Source organism: Brienomyrus brachyistius, chromosome 1, assembly GCF_023856365.1.
Source record: "Brienomyrus brachyistius isolate T26 chromosome 1, BBRACH_0.4, whole genome shotgun sequence".
Taxonomy (NCBI): Eukaryota; Metazoa; Chordata; class Actinopteri; order Osteoglossiformes; family Mormyridae; genus Brienomyrus; species Brienomyrus brachyistius.
The window spans coordinates 46518748-46545054 of record NC_064533.1 but is presented as its reverse complement, the minus strand read 5'-3'; the positions used below and the strand labels follow the sequence as shown (position 1 = coordinate 46545054).

Sequence of the window (26307 nt, the reverse complement as noted above, 5' to 3'; positions counted from 1 at the left end):
TCTGGGTAAAACACGTTGTAATGAAACACTTTTCAATTTGAGTTTAAATATTCATCTTTGTGCAAATTATAAATTATATTACCAAATAGATAGAGTAGTACGGTTTTCCTTTGCTGTTGCATACAATGCACTCATACCTTTTCAATACTCGCATTATTACGCATTAATATGGTTCTTCCCTATTTCATCTATTTTACAAATACAACGTTTAAAAATGACAACCGATTGTGATCACCAAAACTGATATACGATGGAGCTGATAATGTAGTGACGGCCTCGAAAATGTCAATGAGCGGTTTAATTTATTTGATGTCCTGGACTCAAAACATAGCGCTAATGCAACAGCTTGTGACCTCATACCACCCTTACTGGATTTTTTTTTTTCATTTTGGGATCAGATCTCCAATGTTATGAGACTGTTGAAGTTATGAGATGATGAAAATACAATTAAATAAAATAGGTTTCTAGTTCTCCCTGTTAATTAGCCCAATAAGGGGGAAAAAATTAGATGGTACCCAGAGGTAGGAAGGGTAGTAGAAGAATCCGCCCAATTAAATGTCTGGGGCGTTCAGATGGACAAACACATTCACATATTTCACATACGGTAACTCCCACTACAGAGCAGACTACAGCCTCACACAGAAGAAACAATCTGCTTCAGTTAACTGGCATCCGCTTATCAGCAATCACATGAATCAGAAGGACACACTTTTCATCAAGGCACCAGGCCATTCATTCTCCATCATCTTCATGGTGCATCTCTCCAGACCAGCTGTCCTGCTTCCATGGCCCCACTGGTTTTTGATCGCGGAATGCGACGCCAGAAAGAGACGTCGATTCCTGTCACGTGACGATGAAGACGGGAGACGGACAGCACTCCTTCAGACAGGAGATGCGTGTTTTCTTTCTGCATGTCCACGGGGTGGCTCTATATTCATTTGTTACAGACACATCAAATCGCTCGCACATTAGTAGTTGGGTTGTTTTCTTTTTCTCCTTGCTGCGCGATTTCTTATTAAATCCATCTGCCAGAACACAAGCGAGAGCACGGACAGACCGACAGGGGGACTTCATTAGCCAAGGCTCGTCGTGCGTCTCTCCTGACTGTCCTGTTAAGGGGGACTTTTCCACTGTCACTATATCGCCCCACTCTTTAAGCCATGCATCTCACATTCTCACAGTGGCGTTAATGAATTGACCTGAGGGGGCTGATGCGTGAGCCAGCCCTGCAAAAAATTTACCTCAAAATTCACAAAAAGCCCTCCTAAGTTATACACGCTGCATCTACAGTGCTGCTCACACACAGGACCTTGTGCGCAAAAATGCTTTCGCCATTTGCTGGTGGGGCTAGTTCTGCATAACCATTCACCTCCAGCACAAACTTATCTTTAGTTTGTAAAAACAAATAAAAAATATACTTGAGATGCACCACCAGGCAGTCAATAGCAGTCATATGCATGTTGTGCACTAATAAGCTTCTCATCTTCCACCTAGGAAATATGCATCGCATTAAGACACCAGTAGGTGGCGCAGTGGTTCCGGAGCTGCTGTTGCCTCATACCTCCAGAGAGGGCACCGCTTTGTTTGTGTAGTTTGCATGTTCATTTTGTGCTTTATGGATTCCCCCTAAGTACTATTTCCCTCAGTACAAAAAGTCTTTGTGTTCCAAGCCTCCTGGGGTAGGGTTATTCCCTAAGCTGTTGGTAGAGGACTGGATGGATTTAGATATAAAAGCATGTTTTTTTCATGCTGTGGTCACAATCAGTTAAAAATGTGACCAAGACAAATTTCACACATTTGATATTTTTTCCCTCCAAACAGGCTGTGTACTCACTTCACATGCATGTTATCAAAACCATTCTACAGTTCTCAGGCGAACCGGGGACCCGAAGGTCTCGCACAGATGGGATTCTTGCACACAAAAGGATGAATGTGCTGGGGTATTTCTCCTCGACAGCAGGGACCCACATTCACAACACGCTTTGCATCACAGATTCAAAGATTTGCAGTCTACAAAGAGTGTGTCCCTGCCATTCTCACAAGGTAAGACACAAAAGATAGAATTTCTCATGCGCTGCACCTTTAAGAAAGGCTGTGCGATCGAAGTGAATTGACCACAATGTCAGTGGCACGGAAAATAGGATTGATTCTGCAAAGCGAATTGCCACTTAATCACAAAAGGATGTGATGAACATGCCTATTGAGAAAGATGAAAAGCAGAAAGGCGGTAATGTGTGTGTGTTTTCTTTCTTGAAAACGACAGTTGCTGTGATGGCCAACCAGATCTGCAACAAAAAAGGTTTTTGTTCCTCTAGGACTGCTGATGTCATACACCTGAGGTGACGGTAAACCTGAATTACTTCAATAAGATGCAACCCTTTTAGAATCACACGTTTGTACTGATGTTCACCCAGCTGTAGGAGTGGTTAAACATTGCAAGTTAAGCTGAAAGAAAGCAACACTGTCAGCTAAATATTGGTTTCAAAACAATGTGACAGAGCTGAAATCTTTGTCATTAATTTATGGACATTTCTGGCAGCTAAAATCCATAAATTACTAATCCAAAAATGTAAGAACATACAAAACCAATCAAAATAAACTCTTAGTTTGCTCTCCTCTCGCTGGGTCATTTAGGAACACTCCAGCAATCATCTGTCACGATAATATCGCAAATTAATAAAAATCGTCACTACTTCCGAATATCATTTATCTTCATGCTAGGTCAGCAACTCAGGTACCTAAGCCTGGGAACACCTGGAACACTGGACAGCGCTTTTCACACCGACTCATTAGCAGCTAAGAAATAAGCCCACAGCAGTCGACGAAAATCAGCACAGCGCCGAGGGGCAGCAACAGCACGACACCCCTCCCGAAGCCTGTATTCACCGCCAACTTCTGTGGCGAAACCTGTTGCTTAGCAACTACTTAATCAGTACCTGCAGCTTGTGAAAGCCTGGCAGAAAGCTGGGGCCAAAAAAAGGGGGGGGGGGAGGGGGTGGAATGAAAACTGCAATTTACATTCCACACATTTCTGTATGAATCAAGTCTTTAATGGACCCAATTAGCTTGACCGCCGCAAAAATGCATCTGTAGGCGCACGCCCTGTAATCGCCATGCAAATTACTAGTGAAAGTGTCACCAGCTGGAAGCAGCTCACACATGTAGCGACCAGTGATACAGACCTAGATGTGGACAGACACAGCTTATTTTTATTTCCTATAGTCATAAGAAAAAAAAATACAAGTACAATATTCAAACCAAGAACAAAATCAACACAAAATCTAGGATTATTAAGCATAAAATGTGCTATAGTATGCAAGACGAGCTAACGTCATGTAAATAGACTGACTGACCTTGTTAATACATTTGCAAATATGTGTTTTCCCAACAGACAGCAGTTTATAAAAAGCTGTTTTCAGTGACATTATAATTCCCAAATTGTTGTGATACGTAATTACGCTTAATTTCTCACAATGACAATGGCATGATATTTGCACGACCTGATGAGAATATGCATAGCCAGGCAGGCAAGAAAACACGCTGACTTAATGTTCACATTTAGTATTTGACTCTCTCAAAGACTTGTTACTGGAAGTCTAACAGAGGGCTTATCGCCACCCAGTGGCCAAAAAAAAAAAAAAAAAACTAATGAGCCCTCAGAACTATTCCTTTTGGTTCAAATTGTCGAGCTCCTGAGATTTCTGGCTTTGGGAAACACAGATACAGAAGATCAAATCACTTCCAAATTAAATCGATAAGCTTTAGTACAACTAGCTGTACTAATTGGTACTAATTGGATTGATCTGTTGGGTAGGTTGACTTTGGCCAGGTCTCAAGTTTCTGAAACATCATGGATTGAAAAAACTGCATGTTACTTAACTCAGATCAGCTGAAATGGTGAGAAAGCAATAGGGGCTCAAAACCGTGACAGAATGCCTAGGAATTTCATTCACTTTAAGACAATTCTAAGACTAAACATAATATCATTTGAAAAAGATCATTTTAGGTTCACTTTCTACAGGAAAGTACTGGGATCAATTGATAACAATGGAAATAGAACTCCAAAACTACCCATTAATTAAATTCTGCTCACTGAATCAACATATGAAAAGATTGAAATATCATTTTAATGATAAATGCTGATGTTTAGTCTTCACAAAAAATATTAAGCCCTTCGACATGCCTTACGGTTCGTGAGATGCAACAATAAAAATGTTTGAGGACACAATATCGTTCACTTTATATAAAAACACACTCTGGCATCTCAAAGTATTCCTCGAATAAATAAAATGCAGGTGCCAAGTTCCATTTTTAAAATTCTGAGGAGAGAGAGTAACATTTGATGTTGCATTAAGTAAACTTAGACTTTTAAAGTGAACAGCCAACACACTGGTCCTCAAAATATCTGATGACGTTCATTCAGCCTACACTCGGAAAGTAAACATATTAGTCTAAATACGAACCTGTGGTTGAAAGGCTCCTGCTGGCATGCCACCTGATGCAAGAGGAGCCCCCTTAAACGCAATTCCCAGCTAGGAACAGGCTATAAAAGGGAATTATTTCTGTTCTTTTTCTGGTGCCTCTCCCTCTCTCACAAACACACACACACCTCACAAAATAAAGTTCGGTTATTAACAAAAACTCCAGATTTATCAGACTCCACATCCTACACCTTTGCCAAATTAAAGAGCTGATCTGATGGACTGGATGTGAAACACGGTCCTCACACTACCTACAAGAACATGCGGTCCTTGCTGTGCGAGAACCGAGTGTTCAGCTCCTGGGACTTCTTCAGCAGGGTCCGCTTCTGGGCCTCGTCGAAGCGGTTCACCTGGAGATCGGCGTCTCGGTCGAAGGGCCGCCTCTCCACCGGCTTACTGGCGTCTGCCTCGGCCTTGCTCTTTATCTTCTTGGTGTGCATACTGAGCAGCGATTCTCCCCGTTTGGATTCCTTTTTTTTTTAAAAAAAAAAAAAAAGGCACACAACAGCCGTTTGGCCATGTCAGCTTCAACCAGCGCTCCTGCCACCATTGCAGCAGACGAAGCTGAGCTTACATTGTACTTGGACACCTTCTCAGCCATCTGGAGGTCTTTTTGGGAGAAGCGTGGTGACTCTTCCTCCTGAGACTCACCGCGTTGTTTCTTCTCCAGACATTCCTGTGGGATAAGGAGGGAACGAAAGAAAAATAAATCAAAAAAATAAACAGATCAACCCCCACTTGATGATTAATCACCATGGATTGTAAACACATGCAACACAATCATACTACTTTTGAAAGCAAACTCCTATGAGGTTTCCTGGTCTTACTAAGCTTCAACAACACTTTTCCAAATTATACAAATTGCTAAAATGATAAGCTGCGGTTGTTGCCTTGGATACAAGCATCCGACTAAGATCAAAAGTACTGTGTTGGTCGTTGGACGTGCCTTGGCTTTGCGCTCGCGGTCTGCGGGGGTGTCTGTCCAAATGGAACGATCTTTGTCCTCTGGTCCAGACCGCTTTTTGAAACTGCGAGCTCCCAGGCCAATGTGCTGGAGCTCAGGCGGAAGCTCGGTCATCCAAGCCTCCCTGGAGAGCTCCTTGGGACCGCTCTGCAGGTGGGGACAAGCTCATTATCTCCTCCCTCCTGAATTAAAATGCTCCTGTAGCTCAACAAGTAGCGCATGGTGTCAACATTTCAAAAGTCAGGGGTACAAATCCAAGGGAACGCACATTAACAACATCTGCCTCTGCTGTAAGCTGCTACTGATAAAACAGTCAGATAAATGAATTAAATGCATCAATTTTCTTTCCTTGCTACTTTACGACACAGAAGGCCATGACAGCAAATGGGCATATTTTGACTATCCAATTAAGTGACACGCTGTTTTATTCAAACATTTGAATATTTGAAATTTAAAAAAACAATCCAATAAATTACATTTATAAGTAGAAATAGTTCAGTTGGAATATTGACGAGGAAATATGCAATACTCAATGATTAACTTATTTCTATATCAAAATTCCGTTTAAGGACCAAAAAAAACAAGAGAGAACAAAAGACAAAAGAATTATGAGTCCAAGTCACAGTCCTTACATCACCATGAATAAGTTTCTCTTTCATTCTTCTTGCTCGGAGTTCAAATTCCATGGCAACATTGCTGCAAGCGACTCCCTGGGCAGGCATAGGCCCAACAATGACATCATCCTCACCCTCACTGCTGGATGCCTGTACAGACACAGCCACACACACAGACACTGTCAACACATTTACACTGACCGTTCCAATGCCCAGTAACATCTGTTACACAGGAAATGGAATTTATCTTCAAGCCTCCTAATTCTACCTTTAACATTAATAAACACGGGATACTAAATACCTTCTAAGAACTGACAATGATCGAAATGCAACAGACTACAATGTTTTCTGGAGAAATTACACAAGAAGCTTTGATTAGCAATGCTATGTACTGGACAAGCAGCTAGCAGTCTAGCAGATGAATGGATAGATGGGTGGATGTACATTTCACAATAGCGTTCCGCACCTCTGCCACATAACCCGGAGGCAGTGCTGGCCCGGAGAAGACCCGGCCGTCTTCATCATTGCTGTCATCGTTATTGACATGTGCAGCCTTGAGAAATCCTGGCGGAAGGGCAGGGCCCAGCACCGGCCTGACAATAAAACATCTGCACTTATTTTCCACAAGAAGGTACTACTTCACTACACAATTAGTTGCTTACACTTCTCTGTATGTAACTGACAGAGACTGGGAGTGCTGTTTGTCAGTACCTTTCTGGCGAGCCCTGCTTCTTGTATCCTGGTGGAAGAGCAGGCCCAAAGAAACCTTCATCTTCATCCCCCTCATCTTTCTCTGATTCTTCCACCCTACGCTGCTTGCTTGAAGGAAAAAAAAATAGTTCTTAACGTAGCAAAAGATCATGAAACTAGGCTTCTTTCACTCCTAGCACTGCCATTACTTGTTTGAACGCATCATGTTTTGACTGCACAACATTCAATGACACAGCTTAATTCCTTTATGTCACATTGCATGGGATCTTATCGTTCACATCCCAGTGACTCGCCTACATGGAGATTTATACTTTCAGATGTACTTTTCTTACATCCTTCACCTGTAAAGTGCTACCACACAGTGTGAAGTTAAATAAAGGATATCTCAGTTTTCCACGTACTTCGATGTCGGGCCATCGCCTATCTCCTGTTTAACAGCCGGCCTGCTTCTCTTGAAGACCACCTGCTCTTCCTGTTCGCTGTTATCCGACGAACTAGAATCATCTGCCGGTTTGTATCCCGGCGGAAGCGCCGGGCCTGCAACTGTGGAAAGAGTTGCGTTTATAACTCTGGCTACCTCCACATATAAAAACTGCGACCAAAATTCCCGGTCACTAAGCAATCCAAATCCACTTCGATTTTACAATTAGGCTGATAAGCGACTCCCGCAAAGAATGCGTTTTTAGTAGCCAGTCATGGAATTTCACGGATATACAGTATTCTAGATGTAGTTGGTGTATATTAAACTGTTTACGTTGGAAACATATCAACTTAAAGGTTAAGTGATTTACATGTACCTTCTCCATCGGAGTCATCGTTCGTGCTGGTTTTAATCCATGGAGGTAGGGCAGGTCCAATTAAACCATCATCCTCTGACATAATTCTTTACAAATCATAAACCATCCGCAGCCCTCGGTTAAGTTCTTGTATTTTGAACCTTTTTCCTGACCTTTGACCCCGCTGTGCTCCGGAAGTGAATGAATGAAAACCCGGTGATTTTAGCACATACTGCCACCTTGTGTTCGTTATTTTAAAACACTTCGAAATTGTTTTTACGTATATATAAAGACAAAGACGACATTGCCTGGATCCCATATTTTAATTATGCATTTGTACGGTATTGATTAATGTTATTAAACAACCTTTCCCGAAAAGAGTGACCGGGCTGTTTCCGGATATGACGTATGACATATTACCCACATGGCTTGGAAGCAGAGTGGAAGACATGTGCAAGAGAATCCAAACAAGTTTACGAACGCCGTGTTGTTGCTGAAGTTTATGTCGCCATGAACGATTTTACACAATTTCCACCTCCTTTCTTCAGCAGCCCAACCCAAGACTCTGTACTCCGACCTCCGGTGTTTAACTGGCAGCCTCGTCCCGGCAACTTTAACTCTGGTAATGGGAACTGGTTTCAGCCTCCATCTGTTCCGTGGGTTAGAAACCCTCCAGTGAATTACTGCAGAGCACCTACGCATTGGAAGAATGGCTTTGATTCAAACCGTAATGGTGAGTTGCAGTTTATGTTCATTCTCATAAAAGTTGATGTGTTTACTTGGCAATTATAAGTTGCGCCTACCCGTAAAACGTCAAACCAACCAGTAACTTAAACGAGAAACCGTATCTATTTAGCTGTTTGTCGTTTTTGTTTTAGATCGGTATTACAGTGCGGGGTATCAACGTCATCTCCAGGAAAATGCACACGTGGGGAGAAATAAGGTAATTTTTATTTCCGCTTCTGCGGTGTCGTATGGTACTTTAGACAGAGTTAGTTGTAATCAATATACTCACCAAGGCCCCAGTAACCGTTCTGAATAACAATAAGATAACTAATGTCAAAGCGTCAAATGGAGGTCAAAGAGGAAATATTCTCCTATACCGGGAAAATGTTTTACTGTTCTTATTTTTCAGAAAAAGAAAAAGGAACCGGTGTTTATGCATTTCTGTGACACCTGTGACAGAGGTTTTAAGAATCAAGAGAAGTATGATGAACACTTGGCGCAGCATGTTAAGGTGGGGATCAGTTAGACTTTCCATTTCTGCTCCTTGGTATGAAAAAACATCAGTCGTACCCTAAAATTCTGAATGAAGTCTAGCATTTCTGCTTTTCAGTAGGAGTGTTAATTCATGCGTCTTTTTTTAAGTGTTCAGTGGAAGGCTGCAGTTTCACAGCTCATGAGAAACTTGTCAGCATTCACTGGAAAAATGTAAGTATAATTGAATGTTTAGTTGTAGTTGATAATTCATGGTTTGCAGTTAGGTCCAGCTTTTTGCTATTTTATGTTTTCTAAAATATGGTTACGTGGTTGATCCAACATGAATTGTATCAATTTTGTTAGAGCCATGCGCCTGGAGCCAAGAGGATCAAACTTGACACTGCAGAAGAAATCGCAAAATGGAGAGAGGAGAGAAAAAGGTTAGACAGCTTTAAGGCTCCCACTATGTTCCCTTTCTTTACCTGTCATTTTCCTTTTGTTATAAGTACTTTTCCAATATAGATGTTCTAAGCAAAGGACTGTGCATCTGTGCCGTTCTGAATTTATTTTATAACCAGTATTTGGTTACAGAATAACCACTAGGGGGAGCACGTGTTTGAAATTTTGACGTGTATGGGAAGTTGAATTTTTTTTTTCTACTTCCAATGCAGGCTAATAAAGAAATGGAATAATGTACAACAAGCAGTAGTTAATTTAATATTTGCCTTTACTGAAATACACAGTTTAGTGCAGGTATATTTAAGGATCATAAATATAATATAAATGTATGTATTTTAAATCCAATAACTGTGGACCAACATTATTTCTCAGGAACTACCCCACTGTATCCAATGTGGAAAGGAAGAGAAGGATACTGGAGGATCGAGGAGAAAGGGGAGAGGTTCTGGAAACAGCGCAGTTTGGGTACGCTGCACATTCATCTTTAGATCCTTCAGTGACTATACTCATCTACTAAATGTATCTTAACTCTTTTGGTGAATTCATACCGATTTCTTATTCCTGATTGCAGCATCTGCATTGATTCTGCTGTTCTGCAGCATGGCCTGTTTTCGTTGGATCTCTCGTGCATTTTTTTCTGCACGTGAAGGACCAGAGCTTACTCAGGTGTGTCCTCTGTTCAGGCGAATGAGAGGAAGGGGTCGCGGCTTCCGTCAACGAGGCGGGAGGTTCCAAAACAACCAGAGAAGGGCATGGTCAAGGCCTGGGATGCCTGGCCATGTGATGGAAAACACCACAGCCCCACCCCTTAAACATACCCCCAAAGACGGAGATCCACTCGGAGCCATTGTTAACAGTGACCTAGGTCAGAGAACACTTGTTTCTTTTGTCATTTAACTTTGTATTTTGATGTAGGGTTTATAGGATTGCATTCCATTGGCAAGTAAATGTGTGTCCTGTTCAGAAATGAGGTACGTTACATAGTAAAGGCCTCTCAGATCTTCAGCACAAAGAAGGGCATTCGTGCTTACAGTTGCCACGTGCCTTTCACCACCGTTTTATAACGTGTGGGCATTTTGTCACGTACTTGCTGTTCTGGAGCTAATCTTTTTTAATAGAAGTGTGTTGAAAGTCCATGGTCTGTCCTTGTAGAGTCCGACAAGGATGAAGCAGCCGACGCTGGAAAAGACGGCCTGACTGTGACCCCGAAGCACATGACCTCTGGTCTAGGTGCCCTCGTGGCCAACTATGACTCCACCTCTGAGAGTGATCAGGAACCAGAAGGTGCGGCATTCAGTTGATGCTCAGTCAGACATCTATTTCCTGACATTTTTTTGTAGACCTTTTTTTTTTTTTTTTTGTCAAGATTTAGGGCATCTCTTCTTTATAGTCTGGTTTGTAACCAATAAAACAATAAGTATTTTCCATTCGTGGAATATATCGGTCATACTTTTGAGATTTATTTCCCAAGTATGATTACCAGAAATTATGATATTGTTCTCATTTCATTCCTCGTAAAACATTTGGTATTAATTTGGCAATGTTGCATGTTGTAATATTAGGATGTTTTTCTCTGTATGCCTCCTGCATTAAGTAATATTATCACAACAAGCAGGGAACTGAATGCTAGATACCTGTATGATCTTAACGAGGTAGGGAGTTGCATCCAGGCATGTGACAGTAACGGTAACGTGTGGTTCCTCTTCCAGCTCTGCCCATTCTGAAGGTCACCAAGATGCTTGAGGAGAACCAGGTCATGCTGAAGACCGTCCAGGGTCAGCCACCTCCCCAGGGATCAAGGGCTCCCCCAGCTGCTGGTCCACCATGGGCCGGTACTGCCCCTAATAGGCCGGGAAGAGGGAGACATCCTTTCCGGGGCCCAACTACACCTCAGCAGCGCCGCCCTACATTGCTAGAGATGGTGAGTCCCCTGTCCATTGGAGCAGAATGGTGCAGACTGTCTACTGTAGGAGCTGCTGAGGATAGAAAGCCAGGCCTGAGACATTCATTCATTAATTGATGTGTTCGTTTGGAGAGTTATGTTGGGAAAAAAAATTCCATTATGAGCTTTTGATTTTATATATCGTCAGAAAAGTACTTTTTAAGGGTATTTTCCTGTCTGAGACACACAGAACTAGGGGTGTCCTGATCCATTTTTTTGCTACCCCGGGTGCATAATTCGTCTGAGAAAATGTCATGGTTTTACAGTGTTCCTCTTCATGTATCTAAGTATCTAATTTCATTTGTTGTATTGAATGACGCTGTGTTGCTGCCTCTTCTCAAAAGGACGACATCGCAAACATCGCAAGTTGCTGTTGGGCCGCCTTCAGTTTCCAATTTTAAAGAATTTCCACACGGCTGACATCTCAATAGTTCGTAGTCTCAAGGCCCGTGCCTCAGGCTGACTGCAGTGTGCGACGGAACTTTACAATCTTGCATGGCTGACGTAAATCGGGTGGATGCGGGAAATTAAATAGATCGGGTTCTGGAAGCTGATACCGTTCTATTAAAAATCGCCCGGGTCGGCCCCGATTCTGACGTTTGATATCAGCCCAGGATATCACTGCATAGACTCTACCTGCAAGCCCTGTTCCTTAATGACAGTGCACTTTGCCGACTGAAAAGGTCTCCTGCTGCATGGAAAAGGTCTTCATGAGACCAGATCAGGCGCCAGTGTAGCTAAAATAGTGGGCAGCTTGTCACTGGTGCCACCCGGGACACTGCTCTGCAAATGGGGCACGATCGTATGTTGTTAGGCAGATGACATTGTCTAAGTAATAAAAGAAATTGTAGCAATTATTACTCCAGGTTTTTTTAATCGTTTAAATTTTTGTCCCATGCATCAGAAATGCTGTTGCTGGGAGACCTCGCTGCTCTTTTCAGTTATTAAAAGCTTTCAATCCGTTGGGAACAACAACTTTTTGTTTTGTTTCAAAAACCAGCGAAATACTTGGAAGGAAAGCTTATTTATTTGAGGTAAGGTAATGATTAGTTGAATCATGTGGTTGAGTGCCTAGCTAAAGCAAAAGCCTGTAAACAACAGTGCCCACCCCCCACCCCCCCAGAAGCAGGCTTGAGTAACTGTCCGTTGGGGCAGCAGGGCTCGATGCGTTTCCCAGACCCCTCTGGCGGTGACCTCATCGACGGCGTCAGCCAACTAAAGTTTGCTGACAGCAGATGCGAGCGCAGTTTCTATACCAGGAGTGGCTTCGGTCATTCAGCAGCATAGAAAGGGATGCCAAGGGCCGATATGCTGAATGTACGCACTCAATGGGGTTGCCTGGCTACCGGCCCCTCGGGGCAATTCCAGTGAGCTAACCCCGGCTGGAGAAAGGAATTTGTATTCACATAAGAAGATTTGTGGGTGAACGGGACAGGATAATGTGGTTTAATACCATTCATTTCGACTTACGATTCATAAACTCAACCGGTATACAACGCATCAACAGTGGAAAAAGTAGCCCAGTTCAGAAATGAGCTGAAATTTGTTTTTTTTTTGCTTGTTTTTTAAACAAACAATTGATTTATGTTTCTTTGTGGCCATATGACACACGTTGGGTAAATGTATGTACAAATAATTTTAAGGGAAAATATTTTGTAATTTGATACCTTTTTATGGATGCTCCATGGCTGTAATTATAAGGAGTTTTTTTTTTTCCTCTTCTCACCCGACAAATTATGAAGAATATACAGTACTTCAAAAACTGATAAAAAAAAAGAACTACTTCAAACTCATGCGTTTTGTCCAGTGTAGTTTATTTCCTAATCGATGGTAGTTTAAGATCTTTTGAACAAGAAGTGAATCCTCACGTGGGTTTTCAAGTAGCTGAAGCGACTGATTTGAGCGATCATTTAAGTAAGAGTGTCTTCATTGTGTGTCCATAGCTGCTGGCCCCGGAGGTACGCCATGAGAGAAATGTCCTCCTGCAGTGCGTCCGCTTTGTCGTCCAGAACGCTTTCTTCGGGCTGGACGTCGGAGCTGAGGAGAGTGCCGCAGTGGACAGTAGGTCGGTCACCGCACTTGAAGGAAAGCGGCGACCGCAGACTGGAACTGGAGTAGCCACATCTGATGGAAACCACCAGTATGGGCTTGACCTTTCTGAGCAGAACGTTGGGGTTGGGAGAAGCCAGAGTGCCCCAGAAGCTCCCAGCCTAGACGGATCCACCCAAGACTGTGGGCAGGACTCCGGCAAACCTGGATCATCAACAGAGAAAACGTCAGCATCCGCAGGCCACTGTCCAACAGGAAGTGACACAAACATCCAGCTGCCTGTACAACTTGAGGAGCAAACGGAGAATATGTTAGCTGAGGAGCAGGAAGTTGATGGAGATGTGCCTCATTCTGAGGACCGACAGCCCAGTGGGAATACTCAGCATGGAGGTTTTGCCACACCAGGGGACGATTCCGGTATGCGTGAAGAGCAGAATGCCCAACCAGCTGTTTCTGTGGTGGATGAGGACGTTTGGGAAATCCCTGAAGCATATACTCAGAACATCTGATAGTAAATCTCCATGAATCAATACCTTTTTGTGTATGTATGAATGAATTCCGCCCAATTTTTCAATATTAAATTAGGCAAATTATTATGAAAGTCCAGTTAAAGTTCTTTTCTAACTTTTACGAACCATTAATTGTCAGTCAAGAAGATTGGTTACCCCACCTAATAATGCAAGTGATGGAAACCTGGTTAATAAGTCCATTCATTTGTAGCTGTGCTGCGTCTGACTTGCCGCTGGACTCGCGCCATGACCGTGCACTGAGTGCTTTCACTGTTGCCTGCTTTACCGCTCTTCCTGCACGTGCTCCCATGGAGAGAAGTGCATACCTTGCTCACTAAAGGGACATGCTTCCAGTCCATGGTTCTATAAAACTGCCTAATAGCAAGTATTTTGTGTTCGTTTTATTCCTTTTTAATATGTGTACGTTTGCATAAATTTAGTAGTTATTCAGGCTGACTATTTTAATTTTTTTTTTTTTTTAAGTCATGTGGCTCTGTCATTTCAGTTCTGTTTTTTGGTTTATAACCAACACGTATGACAATTATAAATTTACTGATTACAAAAAGCCTTCGGTTTGGTTTATGTCAGCAAGTAATAAAGTTATTTCAGCTCTGAAGAGTCGTACTGTTTTATTCATGCTCAGTATTTTTACATCAATTGATTTCATAATTTTGACAGTTGCTGACTGACATTTCATCCCTTTTTCGTTTCTTTTTTAGGCTCATGCAGTGGCAGTTATAAGTTGTTATAAAATATGAGCATTTTAGACCTTAGAACTTCCTTAGGGATGTTTAGGTCCGAGTGATGTTCTGTCCCGTGCATGTGTGGTGACGTAGTTTCTGAGACGACAAAGATGCCTTTTCATGGCCGCCTTCTGCTCTCCTGCATATCTGTCGTCCTTTTCGTTTGCCGGCCAGCTCAGGTTTTCTCCTTGGGCAGGGGAGGGGACAGGGAGGCTGTCAGGTGCTACATCGGTAATTGATGTCAGTGCCACGCAGGCGTTGATATGCACACCTGTTGCAGACGTGTTGCCCTGCCTGGAAGCTGGAGAGCAGTGAATGTCTTGTAACCTTCAATGGGGTTGTATTGTTAGAATAGCACTTCTTAAGTTAAAATTGCTGTCTTTGCATTTTCTTCAACACATTTTCTTCTAGTTGTTATCTGAGTCATATTCTGAAATTTAAACAACTAATAGCTAAAAATTGAAAATGCTGGTGGTCATATGTGGGGTTTCTGAACTGGCCGATTGACAAATGACCTGTGATTTGATGTGGAAAATAAGGGGGCTGCCCGATTTATCCATACTTTATGCAGACCTGCTGGTTTGGTGTGTGATCATTCCATGTGTGTTCTGCTTGAATGGGCCCCTCACACACAAGGCAATTATTTCCCGAAAAAAAAACAGTTCACTGTAACTTTATACTGTTGAATAATTTGACCTTGTTTGACCTGCATCTGTTCATAATGGAGCTTCTCAGACAGGTCTTTTGGTCCCTCAGTAAGGACTAAGGAGGATTTTGTTTTTAAAAGACTTGCACCACAATCCACCTAAATCTGATCCATAAGCTTTCTTTTCCTGATTTGGTACAGACTGGTCCTTTCGCAAATGTCCAGCCGTATCCTGCAGTAAGCAGGTGACCTAATAAAGGAGAATCTGGTCACTGGAAGGAAGAGTGCATCACCAACAAATGTTCAATGAGCCCTGCCTTGTAAGGTATCTGGGTCTTTTCGAAGGATGTTTTGAATGAAAGGGGGTTAGTGTAATGATGATTACACTTTACAGATTAGCTTCATCACATAAGCAGCCCTGAACTGTAAGGTGAGTTTAAGTCGCCCCATATCTACTGCAAGGCCTCCACTTCACACTAGCTCAGGAGTAGGGAACCTGGTCCACGGAGAGCCGGTGTGGGCTTTTGGGATGACCTCTCAGTCAGCAAATAATAAAGCAGCGATTCTCAACTCCAGTCCTTGGAATCCACTGTTATTGGCTGAGAGTGGATTCCAAGGACTGGAGTTGAGAATCGCTGCTTTATTATTGGCTGATTGAGAGGCCATCACCGGCTTTCCATGGATCAGGTTCCCTACCCCTGCACTAGCTCTTGCTTTTCAAAATGTTCTATGAAGACTATTGTAAAGACTATACTATATAACAGTCTTTCCCAGTCCAGTCTTCAGGGACCCATGGACAGTCCACATTTTTGCTGCAAAAATATCTGCTGTCTGAGAAGAAGCAACTTCAAGTCACTTTATTGTCATTGCACACACGTGAAACCAAAGTGAGATTCTTCAGAGCATCAGAAGGTTGGAACCAAAAATAACAATAAAAAAAAAACCAAAAACAACACACAACAGTACAGAGCAAGAAGAACAACAACTTGGTAATATGAGTAAACAGCAGTGCACAATAACACAAAAATATTGCAGTGCAAAGGGATTTGGGTGTTTGAGAGGGTCGGGTGTAGATGATGGCTCTGCATTCATGTGTCCCACCACACTTGTAATAAATGATCTCTGAACAGGTAACCGTGCTGATAGCAACTGTAATTGTGTAGAGAATCTACTTCAAAAACTTGAACACTATGGAAAGGCAGAATTGCCTGGCCAGCGATATTTGTAATGGAAGTTAAATGATGACAGGGCAACAAGTAGAGAGCATATAACCGAGTGGAGGACTGGAGGCGGGTATGGCTGGAGTATCCCTGTGCTAAGGACGTGAGATGATCTACTTTAGTAAAACTCCGTGCTTTATAGTGTCATGGTGTACATGTAATGAACTGAACAGTGCTTCACTAGAACTTGAAAACATAGTTCCTTACCTTCCTCCTGCTCTGAAAGACTATTTACATTAAAGTCCAGAACAATCTATGAAGGAACAATATATTGTAATGAATGTTTATTATGTCAAATCATTTGTTAAAACTGGGAAGTATTTTGTTGACTGTACAGGAAGCATTATATGAAGAAAGTGAAAAGCTGATGTTCTAATTTGAATGGTTTAACTGGTTGATGACTTCACATGAATTGACTTCACATGCCTGTGGCTGTGGCTGTTGGCCGGATGAGAAGAAAAGTGCATGAGTCAGTGTGGCCTGATCTAGAGTGTTTAACAATAAGGTACAACAAAACCCCATCAGCTGCTCAGTGGCCTGTCTAACCAAAATAAACCTGTAGCTCTGTGCCAAGAGGCAGTTCTACCCAACTGGCTTCAACTCCAGGCAGCAGGGAAGAGCGGATGACAAGCTCTAAAGGCCCTCAGGCTGGGTGCCAGGCCAACCCCCCCCTCCCCCTTGATTACAGGTCTCTGATGGTGGCTTCCATTTGGAACATCAATTCAGGTTCTAGAGCTTCTTTTTTTTCATTGCTTCCTTTGTCAAACATAATCCCCATTGTTGTGCCTAAACTATTCTCTTGTGCCTAAACTATTGTTTTAAGCCTCATGATACATGCACAGTACAACAAATAACTCTGGATAATTGATATTGATGTGGCATTGCAGAATAAATCTAAGACTGAACGTAATGTTTTATCATAGGTAATTAATTGACAAAAGTGGTTCATTAAAGAAGCCCATGTTGTATTAATTGCCTGCTATTGTTCGATATCACAATAGCTGTCTGCGCTTTTTTGTTGCCGAGTGCCAGTGTGATGTAAACCTGCTGACGTCAGTAGACGCTTACATTGCAATCAGACCTTGCTTGCTCTCCCCCATCCTAACCCTCCTCCCCAACCAGCCCCGCCATTTGTATGGATGGGAATAGGCTTTCAGGCAGCTATCAGTCAAAGCAGACATCTCTCCTCTCCATTGGGTAAGGTGATGGGGGTATTTCCCCATTAAAATGCAGGACGGATTGCATTTGGCTCTCCGAAGACTGATCCAGTCTTACATGTGCAAATGACATGGCAGCAGTAAGATCTTCTGGCTCTAGTTTTACGAGCTCATTCTTAAACCGCATTTTCAAATATGCAGGGATGGCCATTAAATATAATTTCTGTGCAAGCATGTTTGTTTAAGAGCAACATCATAAGGAAGTTATTGCTACATTTGTAATGGATCCAGAGAATCATCGGCTGCCTTGGTGCAATGAAGAGACACCATTAGCTCCTGTAAAATTTCAATGATAAGATTGGTCCCTAGGTACGTTAAGCATTGACCATGAATGGTAATTGTAATGCCATATCTGTCAGACATCCACATTACCAGTGTATTACGGCTTTTAGGGATTTGCTACAAGCAAGCATTGTCATGGTGCATGGTGCATGTGATACTGAGCAGTTAGCTATTAATTTGTATTAGTCAAGTTTTTTATCTTAAAAAAGAAACACTGTGTACATTTTTCTGAGAGATATGTGCTCACAGTTTAAAAATACATTTTAATGAATTTATATGGTACTCTTCTGGGATATGTAAGACACTGAGGATGAATACTGTTGTTCTCAAATGCTCATTTCATAACAGGCATCACATTTAATACATATAATAAGGTAATAGATAAATCACTTTTTAATGTGGTTCCTTAATTTACTTACTTCAGCAGAAATGTTTTCGCATTTCTTAGACTTAATTTCGGATTCGGCATAAAATAATTCGAATGGTTACAATTTGTATGGACAATGTAGACATTAATTTCTGTATTACTTTATTATTACGCTTAATATATTTGGAAGATAAGATCATCTTGAACAACGCATAAGCCACATATAAATATATACAATATATTTAAATGGTAATATTCATTGTCGATCACCTAACAAATTTCTGCTTAAAAAGCATGCAGTTTCTTACAATATGCGGACGGGAAGCGATTATTCGTGCTGCATTTTTATTGGGAATTGGAATGCATATATTAATTCATTAATCATGTATAATGTACTCGGATCATGCTGTTATATGCTAGTCACTGTTTCCTACATTCAGGGTAAAAACGGTTTAAAATTCTTTAGGCATTTCGTTTTCTTTTTGCAAAACACTTTCCGCGATGTTTCAGCCTCATATCATTCACTTTTGCTTTACTAATCTAAAATACCATTTACGTTCAATACTGTTTACAATTTAGCCGCAAATTACCAATTACTTATTGAGGCCAATTAAACTGTATTTTTAGAGGGTAATCATTAAAGAAATTGAGTTAGATAAGGCCCCTTTGTTTTATTATTTGTACGTTAACTGAGTTGTAGACCGCGAATCTCATCGTTTGCTAGCAGCTTTTTTTACTTTTAAATTCATATAATGCGCAAAGATCTGGCAACGCCCATGTCGTTAGAAAGAAATTGTTGCCAGCAGTTCACCCTTCAGCTGCAATGCTCCTAAATTAGAACAATACGTGAAACTGAATGTGAAACACAATGACCGACTCTGGTTCATGAACAAGAAACAAAGCTTAATTTAAAAAAATATCATTGTTTCTTTCAGCCAAAGCGGCTCCGGCTTTTATGTCATTAAGAAGTAATTGTGATCAGTTTATCGTCTCCCACTCTTAACTCGGATATATTATTAGCGAAACTATTGCACCGATCTGTCAGTTGGAAGGCGCAGCCAGCATCTCGTTCTCTGTATGATCGTACATTTCGTCAAAGACTCGTTTCTGTTCGGGTACTGCTTCCGGAATCTCTCGGCACTTGCCGGCCGGTTCACCGAGGCTCCGTTTTTGTTCGCTTCTCCGCGTCCCCTCCTCACCCTCCGCCTCTCCCCAGACTGGCTTTATGTCTGGCGGCTCTGCGGCGTTAGCGCGCATGCGCCGTCGCCATGTTAGCGAGCCCTCCTCCCCCTTGTCTCGTCACAGAGAGAAACAGCTACATTACGAGAAGGTGGCTACGGTGGGGAGTCGGCGAGAGGGTGATACAGCAAACATTGGATTTAAAAACAAAGACATGACAGGATGGAGTAAACAAGCGTTGTGATCGACGAAAAGGGGATTTTCCAATAAGAAGAATCTTACGTCGTTCACGGATTGTTTAATTTAGCTAACGTTGTTAGCTATTTTCAAATTATGCGACTCAGCGGCTGGCAGTGATGGAGATGGTCTCTTGTTGCCCAAGAAGTGATAGATGTATACTAATAACTAGCTATATTTTTGTCTTGTGTATATGTACTTAAATTGTCTTATAAAGATAAAAAATAAAGAGATGAACTGGGTTTAAGACACGCAAGTACAAGCGCGTCTGTATAGATCGCTAGCTGCATAGTTAGCTAACCTAGCTATCACAGTGAGAGCTCCCGATTGGCTAGTGTTATATCACTGGGGGGAAATTTTACACCGACGGAAAGTTAAACTAGTTACGGCATAAAATAATATCAGTGACGGATGTTATTTTTTTCGATTATTACCGAATAAAGTCTGCTCTCAGCTAAGGCTTTGTTGACTCAATCCTACCTGATATCTTCTGAAAACGTGTCTATTTATTAGTCTGTGAACTAGCGTTACTCCTGGAAATTCACGAAATGCATCATCCGGAGTCTTCGGGAGATTCCGCTAGCACTAGAAAGATGGCGCACCCGGCAATATTTCCTCGCAGAGGTAGTATTTCGGCATTGACAACGGCGACGAGTACTAGCGTTAGCAATAATGTTATTTCTGCTGAAGATTATCAATCTCCCTTGTTGATACAGCCCCCACCTCCGGCCGGCTCTTCCTCCTCGGGGCCACAACATCCTCCTCAGAGCCTTAACCTCCTTTCCCAGTCCCAGCTGCAGTCCCAGCCTCTCCCGTCGGTCGGTGCTCAGATGAAGAAGAAAAGTGGCTTCCAGATCACTAGCGTTACGCCGGCTCAGGTATCCGTAAGCACCAACAATAGCATTGCAGAGGACACTGAGAGTTACGATGATCTGGATGAATCGCACACAGAGGATTTGTCTTCATCTGAGATCCTGGATGTGTCCCTATCCCGGGCCACCGATATGGGAGGTCCGTTGAGGAGCTCCTCTGAAGAGACTCTGAACAACTTTCATGAGGCAGAGACCCCTGGTGCGGTCTCTCCCAACCAACCCCACCTTTCCAGCAAGCCATCGCACCACCTACCCCAGACTCATCAACAAGGCACTATAGTGAATGGGACTGTACACCATCAACATCACCACCACCATGGGCAACACCATCAAGTGCATGTCGCTCAACCTGTGGCCGCTCCCCCACCTGCGGCGGCCTCTAGTGGGCCGTCTTGGACACCAGAGGGGGGAGGCATTTCTGCCTCTGCTACCTCCACCACCGGGGTTTTGTCAAGCATTTCCCAGGTGATACCTGCTACTGCCGGCACGGGCAGTATCACGGCCCCACCGTTGGCCAACATCATTCCGGGAATGCTCTCTGGCACGGCTGGAGCCCCAATAAGTGGCGTAAATACCTTGACGAGCAACGTCAGTAATGTGAGTAGACTGAGTTCCGCAAGCACCCCGGTGCCGGGGATGACCAGTACCAAAAGCAGCAGCACCGGTGTTGCCCCTGGACCCGTAAGTGGCGGAACCGGTATCATCGGAAGTGGAAGCAAGAATATAAACTTGGTGCAAAAGCAAGCTGTCACTACAACTGGCAGCGTTGCCATAACTACTGCCACCCTGACCGGTGGCTCCAGCGCAGCGGGGTCCGGCACGCATGGTTTGGGCCAGCCAACCTCGTCTGCCCCACACAGCCAGGCTCAGCAGCCGGCCCAGGTTCCTGCTGGTTCCCGCTTTCGGGTGGTGAAGCTGGATTCCAGTTCTGAGTCGTTCCGGAAGGGACGTTGGACATGTACCGATTATTACGACAAAGAGGCACCCTCTGCCACTGTCATCGCAGCTTCTGCCACAGACACCATGCTTAGTCACCGGCCAGTGGAGAGCAGCGTAGCAGTAGAGCGGGAGTCTGTGGTCAGTGAAGAGGCATTGGGACCTGCTGCCATGCAGGCTTTTCAACCAGCCCAACATCAACCTTCTTCTCAGCTGCAAGACTATGGCACCCATCCAGGCCTGCAGCCCTCCCATCCTAGCCTTGCTCAAAGTGTGGCCCAGCCTCTTGGACACCCCCAGGACATGGTGCACCCTCTCCTAAAGACCAGTGCGCCTCTTCCTGTGCCCGCCAGCATGGGTTCCATCCGGCCGCCGGCTATGGTGACTCCTGGAAGTCTTCCCCAGGCAGTGGTGCATTCCACCTCAGCTGTGCCCCCGCAGCAGCTACCGCACGTTCAGGCCATGCCGCCTGTCTCAGCACAGGGTTTGCCGGGGGTGGCCCAACAGATGGGTTACCCTCCCACACAGCCCGCTCCCACCCAAGCCGTTCACGCTTTGCCAACGAGCCAAGGAGGTGGCCTGCCACCTGAGTTTTCCCAACATCAGCCTATCCTCCAGGCCCCGGTGGTGACACAGCCGTTGCCTCCTATGCCTGCCAGCCTGCCCCCAGTGGCGGCAGCCGCGCCGTCTGGGGCTTCTCCAGCGATGGCTGCGGGTCAGCAGCCTGTGGTGAGTCTGTCTGCATCCATCTCTCAGCCTCTTCACCAGGGCCTCCTGCCACAGCAGACCTCGTCAGTCCCGGTCCCTCAGGCGTCCCAGGGTGCCATCGCCACTCAGATGCTCCCGGGTGCAGCGCAGGTGGCTGCCCAACAGCTGATCCAGGCCCAGCAAATCCCACCTGAGCCTCAGCAACCGGCCCCGACTCCTGCCATGGCCTCGAGTCAGGTTGCACCGACGGTGCCTCCCAGCGTCCCGGCTGACTCTCAGTCGAGCCTTTCCCAGAGCTCTCCACCCGTACCGAGCGGAACCCGATCGAGCCTACTGCAGGGCTCGCAGCCACCTGCCGGTGCCCAATACATCAGCCCACCCTCTGTGACCGCCACGCAGTTGGAGGACGCCCAGCGCCTTCTCTTTCAGCATCATTCCCTGCTTTCTCTCCCCAAGATGGCTGCTGGAGACGCTTCTTCAGAGGCCAGTGCCTCTCTGGGGGCAGAGGGGAGCAGCGGTGCAAATGCCTTAACTGCCTCAGCGGGCCTGTTTCCTCTGAAGAGCCTGCCTGTGGACGGAGAGGATGATGGGTAAGCCTGTCTGGGGTTCCGTCTGACCTGCCACTGATAAGATCTGATGGGCTTCTTTGGAGTGCATCTGTAGAAAAGCTGAAACCTAGAAGAATCCTGAGTCCATTTTAGCAGTGGAAGAGCTCACATTTGTTCCTGTTTGTTTATTGGATCTTGTAATTCAGTTCTGTTTTTTTTTTTCCTTCTCGATCGTTCATACGTGGGACCTAGAAATACATTAGAAACCAGCCTCTGTGCAGTGCAGGGATTCTAAATATAGCCTGGATCACAATAGCAAGCCCATTTGAGGAGGAGAGGAAATATTTATGACACACAGACCTTCACGAGAGCCTCTATTTGTTTCTGCTTTTTAGTCTGAGGCCGAATTATGCACTGACGTTGAGCTATTTTTTTTAATGGTTCCCTGGCAGTGATATATTTTTCTGTATAGATTTGAATGCCTTTGAAATACGAAGGACAAGTTACATGTTGTAATGGTGATTCTGTTGGAGGAACAGTGGCCTGGTTCTTCAGTGGTTATTGTGACCTTGCAGTTCAGCCGTCTGCGCTGCTGCAGTCCATATATATTTTCTATTCTGCAATGTCACAGAGGATGGCGAACACACCCAGTGGGCACGAGTGCCATCCAGGCGGCTGGTTGCTATGGCCTTCAGCTTGTGGGGCTTTGCGAGGCGCGGGATTGGACAGATCCCAGTCGCCGTGGCAGCTCTTTTGTGAGTGGTGCCACACGAATTCCTCAGTGTTGTCCAGGAGTCTGGCGTACACAGTGTTCGCCGCTGCAGTTCACCGGATCACCGGTGCACGCCTCAGCCCGGACGTGACGTGTTCGATTTAATCAGGGGCTGATGTGCGATTACTCCAGTGGAATGACCAGACGTTCCTTAGGAAATAAGTCTTGTGATTGTTGGAATGAAGTACATCTGTGCCTCTCTTAGTATGAATGATATTCTCGCTCGGCTAATGTATCTATTTTTAAAGGATATACTTGATGCGTTTTGCTGTTTTTTTTTAAGGGCTCTTCAGCTCTTCCATGACCCCTCGGGTTTGTTTGTCCATTGACTCTCACATATGTTTCTCATTATTACAAACTTTTTAGTGCGTTTCGGTCAGTCATAGGCTTGAAAATCTCACACTTTTCCTGCTAAAGTGAAAAACACTTTTTTTCTATGTTCAGTTGCCCCTGAACCTTTTAAAGCAGAATATATATTTCGGAACAGCTGGTTTCTCCAGAAATATGCTTACTAGCTGGAACCTTCTACATGTGGAAAGTCATATATATTATGTGTGAATGTAATGCACACGCATGCACACACACTCACACTCTTAAACAGAAGTTGCAGTTGAAGTAGATATGAAAATTTGGTGAGGAACTTTGAAGGACAGAAAGACAGGGTTATCCTGTTGAAGCTTACGAGATTTTTTTTTTATATAGTATTAAAAGCCTGTGACAACGGTTTGAGCTTTCAGTGCTGGTCATAAGTACTTAGCAAAGATGATTTGCTCTTGTAATCAGTTTTAATGTTTGTTTCTGGTGAGGGGTTTGAATTACTTTGCTGCCGCAGGAACTACACATGTTAATAATCCTTGGGATGTTGGCGCCTTGTTTTGTTTACCGATAAAACTCTTAAATGCTCAGCAGACTGTTGCAGAATTGCCCGTGTAATCATTTCATGTCATTCCCATTGACCACCTTCCCATTTAAGTTGCTGTCTGAACTTTTGGGGGGTGGGGGTGGTGGTCCTAGTCAGCTTCCACCTTCTGCTCTGCTCTTCTGGTCTGTGTTTTATGCCTCTCCGTTTAAGGCAACTGAACCTTAGTTTCAGGCAGGTTTTGCAAGAAGTTATATTGATCACTTTGCGTTGGGGGAGATAGCAGATGACAGTCTTCTGACCACCTATCCTGATCACATATTATAGGCAATTTAAGGACGCCAGTTTGCCTAAATGCATGCACCACTGGAGTCTGCCTACTTTGGACCACAGGAGAAAAGCCTCACGGCACAGGGAGAACATGCAAAGTGGCCAATCTACGCGTCAGGAATAATTTTCACGAGATCATTGAGAGAAGCATTAAGTTGGGCGGGGGCTCTGCAAGAGTTTCCATCTGGTTTTTAGGGAGAAAAAAAAGATGTTTGAGATGTTGAAAAAGCAACAAATGGTATCGAAAATCAGACAAGCTTTCACCCGGATAAATGAGAAGTGCAAGTGAGTCACATGGGCTAGTGTTTGGTGAAGTCACGCTGTAGATTGCCTGGCAGGAAAGCCGTACACAAAGCAGAAGTGTGTGTGTGTGTTTATTATTTTTAATCAGCCTTATACACATAGAAGCTGAGTGTGGATCTTATGCCTGCAGCATGAAAAACCTGAAACAGAGCTGTCCTGCAGTTCACCTTCGGAAGAAGTCTGGAAGGCCGACCTGGTTTGCGAGCATCGAATTCTCCTGCTGATGCAGATCAGGCATGAGCTTATATCGGGAATGCAATATTGAGTAATAATTTTGCCCCGCTAGTAACAGGGGATTCGCTGATAATGCGAAGTGTGCTGCTCTGTCTAGTAACCCAGGATATTGCACGATCAGGAATCTGAGATCCTGACGGCTAAGAAACGACCTCTCCGTTTCAGGTAGAAGTACGTTTAAAAAACAAAATAGAATAAAAATGCCACAGCATCAGTCGCAGTGCTGACTGATGAAAAATAAGGAACGCAGTCACCTTCGCTGGCTCCTCTTCAAGAAACCCATGCAAGTTTTAGACTTAAATATTCCTGTCTGCCTGAGTAGATATTTTTCCCACCATGAATGGATGCAATAATTTATTAAATTATGAATTAGCCTTTTGTTTATTATTAACTACTGAAGTTGTTATAAAGCAGTTTAATTAGTGCCTGATTTACACCTAAAACAGCAGGGAACCTGTTATTCAATTAATCATTTTAATAAAGACAATGTGAATGAGGAAGGTTGAATGAAAGAATGAAACAGCTTGTGGCCCTCATGGGCTGCTTTGGGCACCTGTGGATTTCGGGTGTATTTTTTATTTTTTTGCTGACCTAAAACATTCGCAGACAGAATGTTGCTGTCAGCAAGATGCCTCTTTTGAATTTCTAATCAGGTGAGCTAATTTGGTATCAGTTTATTACAGCCATCCCCTGTGATGCCGGTGAGAAGCAGTTGGGCTGATTGGAGTACAATTGTTGTCCGTGGTCCAGCTGACGTCTGTCACTGTCGAGGATGGGGGGTGGTCACTGGCACTGCTTCCCATCTGTGGGACCTGGTTGAACCCTGCTTTGTGAGCCTTGCCTGTGGGACCCTTTTGATAAAAGCCCTGGGTCAGTAGCTGATGGATCATCCCCTTTCATTAGCAGTTAGTGTTAAGCTTTGCTTAGCTAAGCTGCTGATTTACCCCCCAATGTATGGATTTCTTCTAACTCTATTATAATATTTTCAAATACGAACAGTATCAGTATATGTTGCTTGAGTAAAAAAAACATGAATCCTTCTTAAGTTGACATTATTTCCATTTAAGATATAAATAATTACACATTTCTCCAGTATTTTTGCAGACATTTTCTTTTAAAAAACTGAATTTACCGTGTACCATAAGTTGT

General features: G+C 43.7%; 3 protein-coding genes across 5 annotated transcripts in view; 2 read left to right on the top strand and 1 right to left on the bottom strand.

Moving 5' to 3' along the window:
* Positions 1 to 3187: 3187 nt before the first annotated feature.
* On the bottom strand, positions 3188 to 7728 carry gpalpp1 (GPALPP motifs containing 1). The gene is made up of 8 exons (XM_049018974.1): positions 7568 to 7728; positions 7172 to 7313; positions 6771 to 6878; positions 6526 to 6652; positions 6078 to 6209; positions 5428 to 5592; positions 5056 to 5157; positions 3188 to 4951 (listed from the first exon to the last, which is right to left on the bottom strand). The coding sequence occupies exons 1-8, from the start codon at positions 7647 to 7649 to the stop codon at positions 4733 to 4735; spliced, it is 1077 nt and encodes a 358-aa protein (XP_048874931.1). The 5' UTR covers positions 7650 to 7728; the 3' UTR covers positions 3188 to 4732.
* Positions 7729 to 7818: 90 nt separating this feature from the next.
* nufip1 (nuclear FMR1 interacting protein 1) lies at positions 7819 to 14321 on the top strand. Of its 2 annotated transcripts, none has more exons than XM_049018952.1 (10): positions 7819 to 8279; positions 8425 to 8489; positions 8682 to 8783; positions 8915 to 8977; positions 9110 to 9186; positions 9578 to 9670; positions 9889 to 10070; positions 10358 to 10489; positions 10915 to 11126; positions 13091 to 14321. In XM_049018952.1, the coding sequence occupies exons 1-10, from the start codon at positions 7955 to 7957 to the stop codon at positions 13703 to 13705; spliced, it is 1866 nt and encodes a 621-aa protein (XP_048874909.1). In that variant the 5' UTR covers positions 7819 to 7954; the 3' UTR covers positions 13706 to 14321. The 2 variants fall into 2 exon arrangements, with proteins under 2 accessions (XP_048874909.1, XP_048874917.1); XM_049018960.1 differs by having other exon boundaries at positions 7826 to 8279; positions 9777 to 10070.
* Positions 14322 to 19321: 5000 nt separating this feature from the next.
* Positions 19322 to 26307, top strand: part of LOC125738520 (TSC22 domain family protein 1-like) — a 42735-nt gene continuing 35749 nt past the window's right edge. The window contains exons 1-2 of one of the 2 annotated variants that reach the window (XM_049007566.1): positions 19325 to 20220; positions 20313 to 22702. In XM_049007566.1, coding sequence (XP_048863523.1) covers positions 20427 to 22702 — 2276 coding nt within the window. In that variant the 5' untranslated portion in view covers positions 19325 to 20220; positions 20313 to 20426. Of the gene's footprint in view, positions 22703 to 26307 lie in introns of both variants that reach the window. The other variant, XM_049007555.1, reaches the window with a different exon arrangement.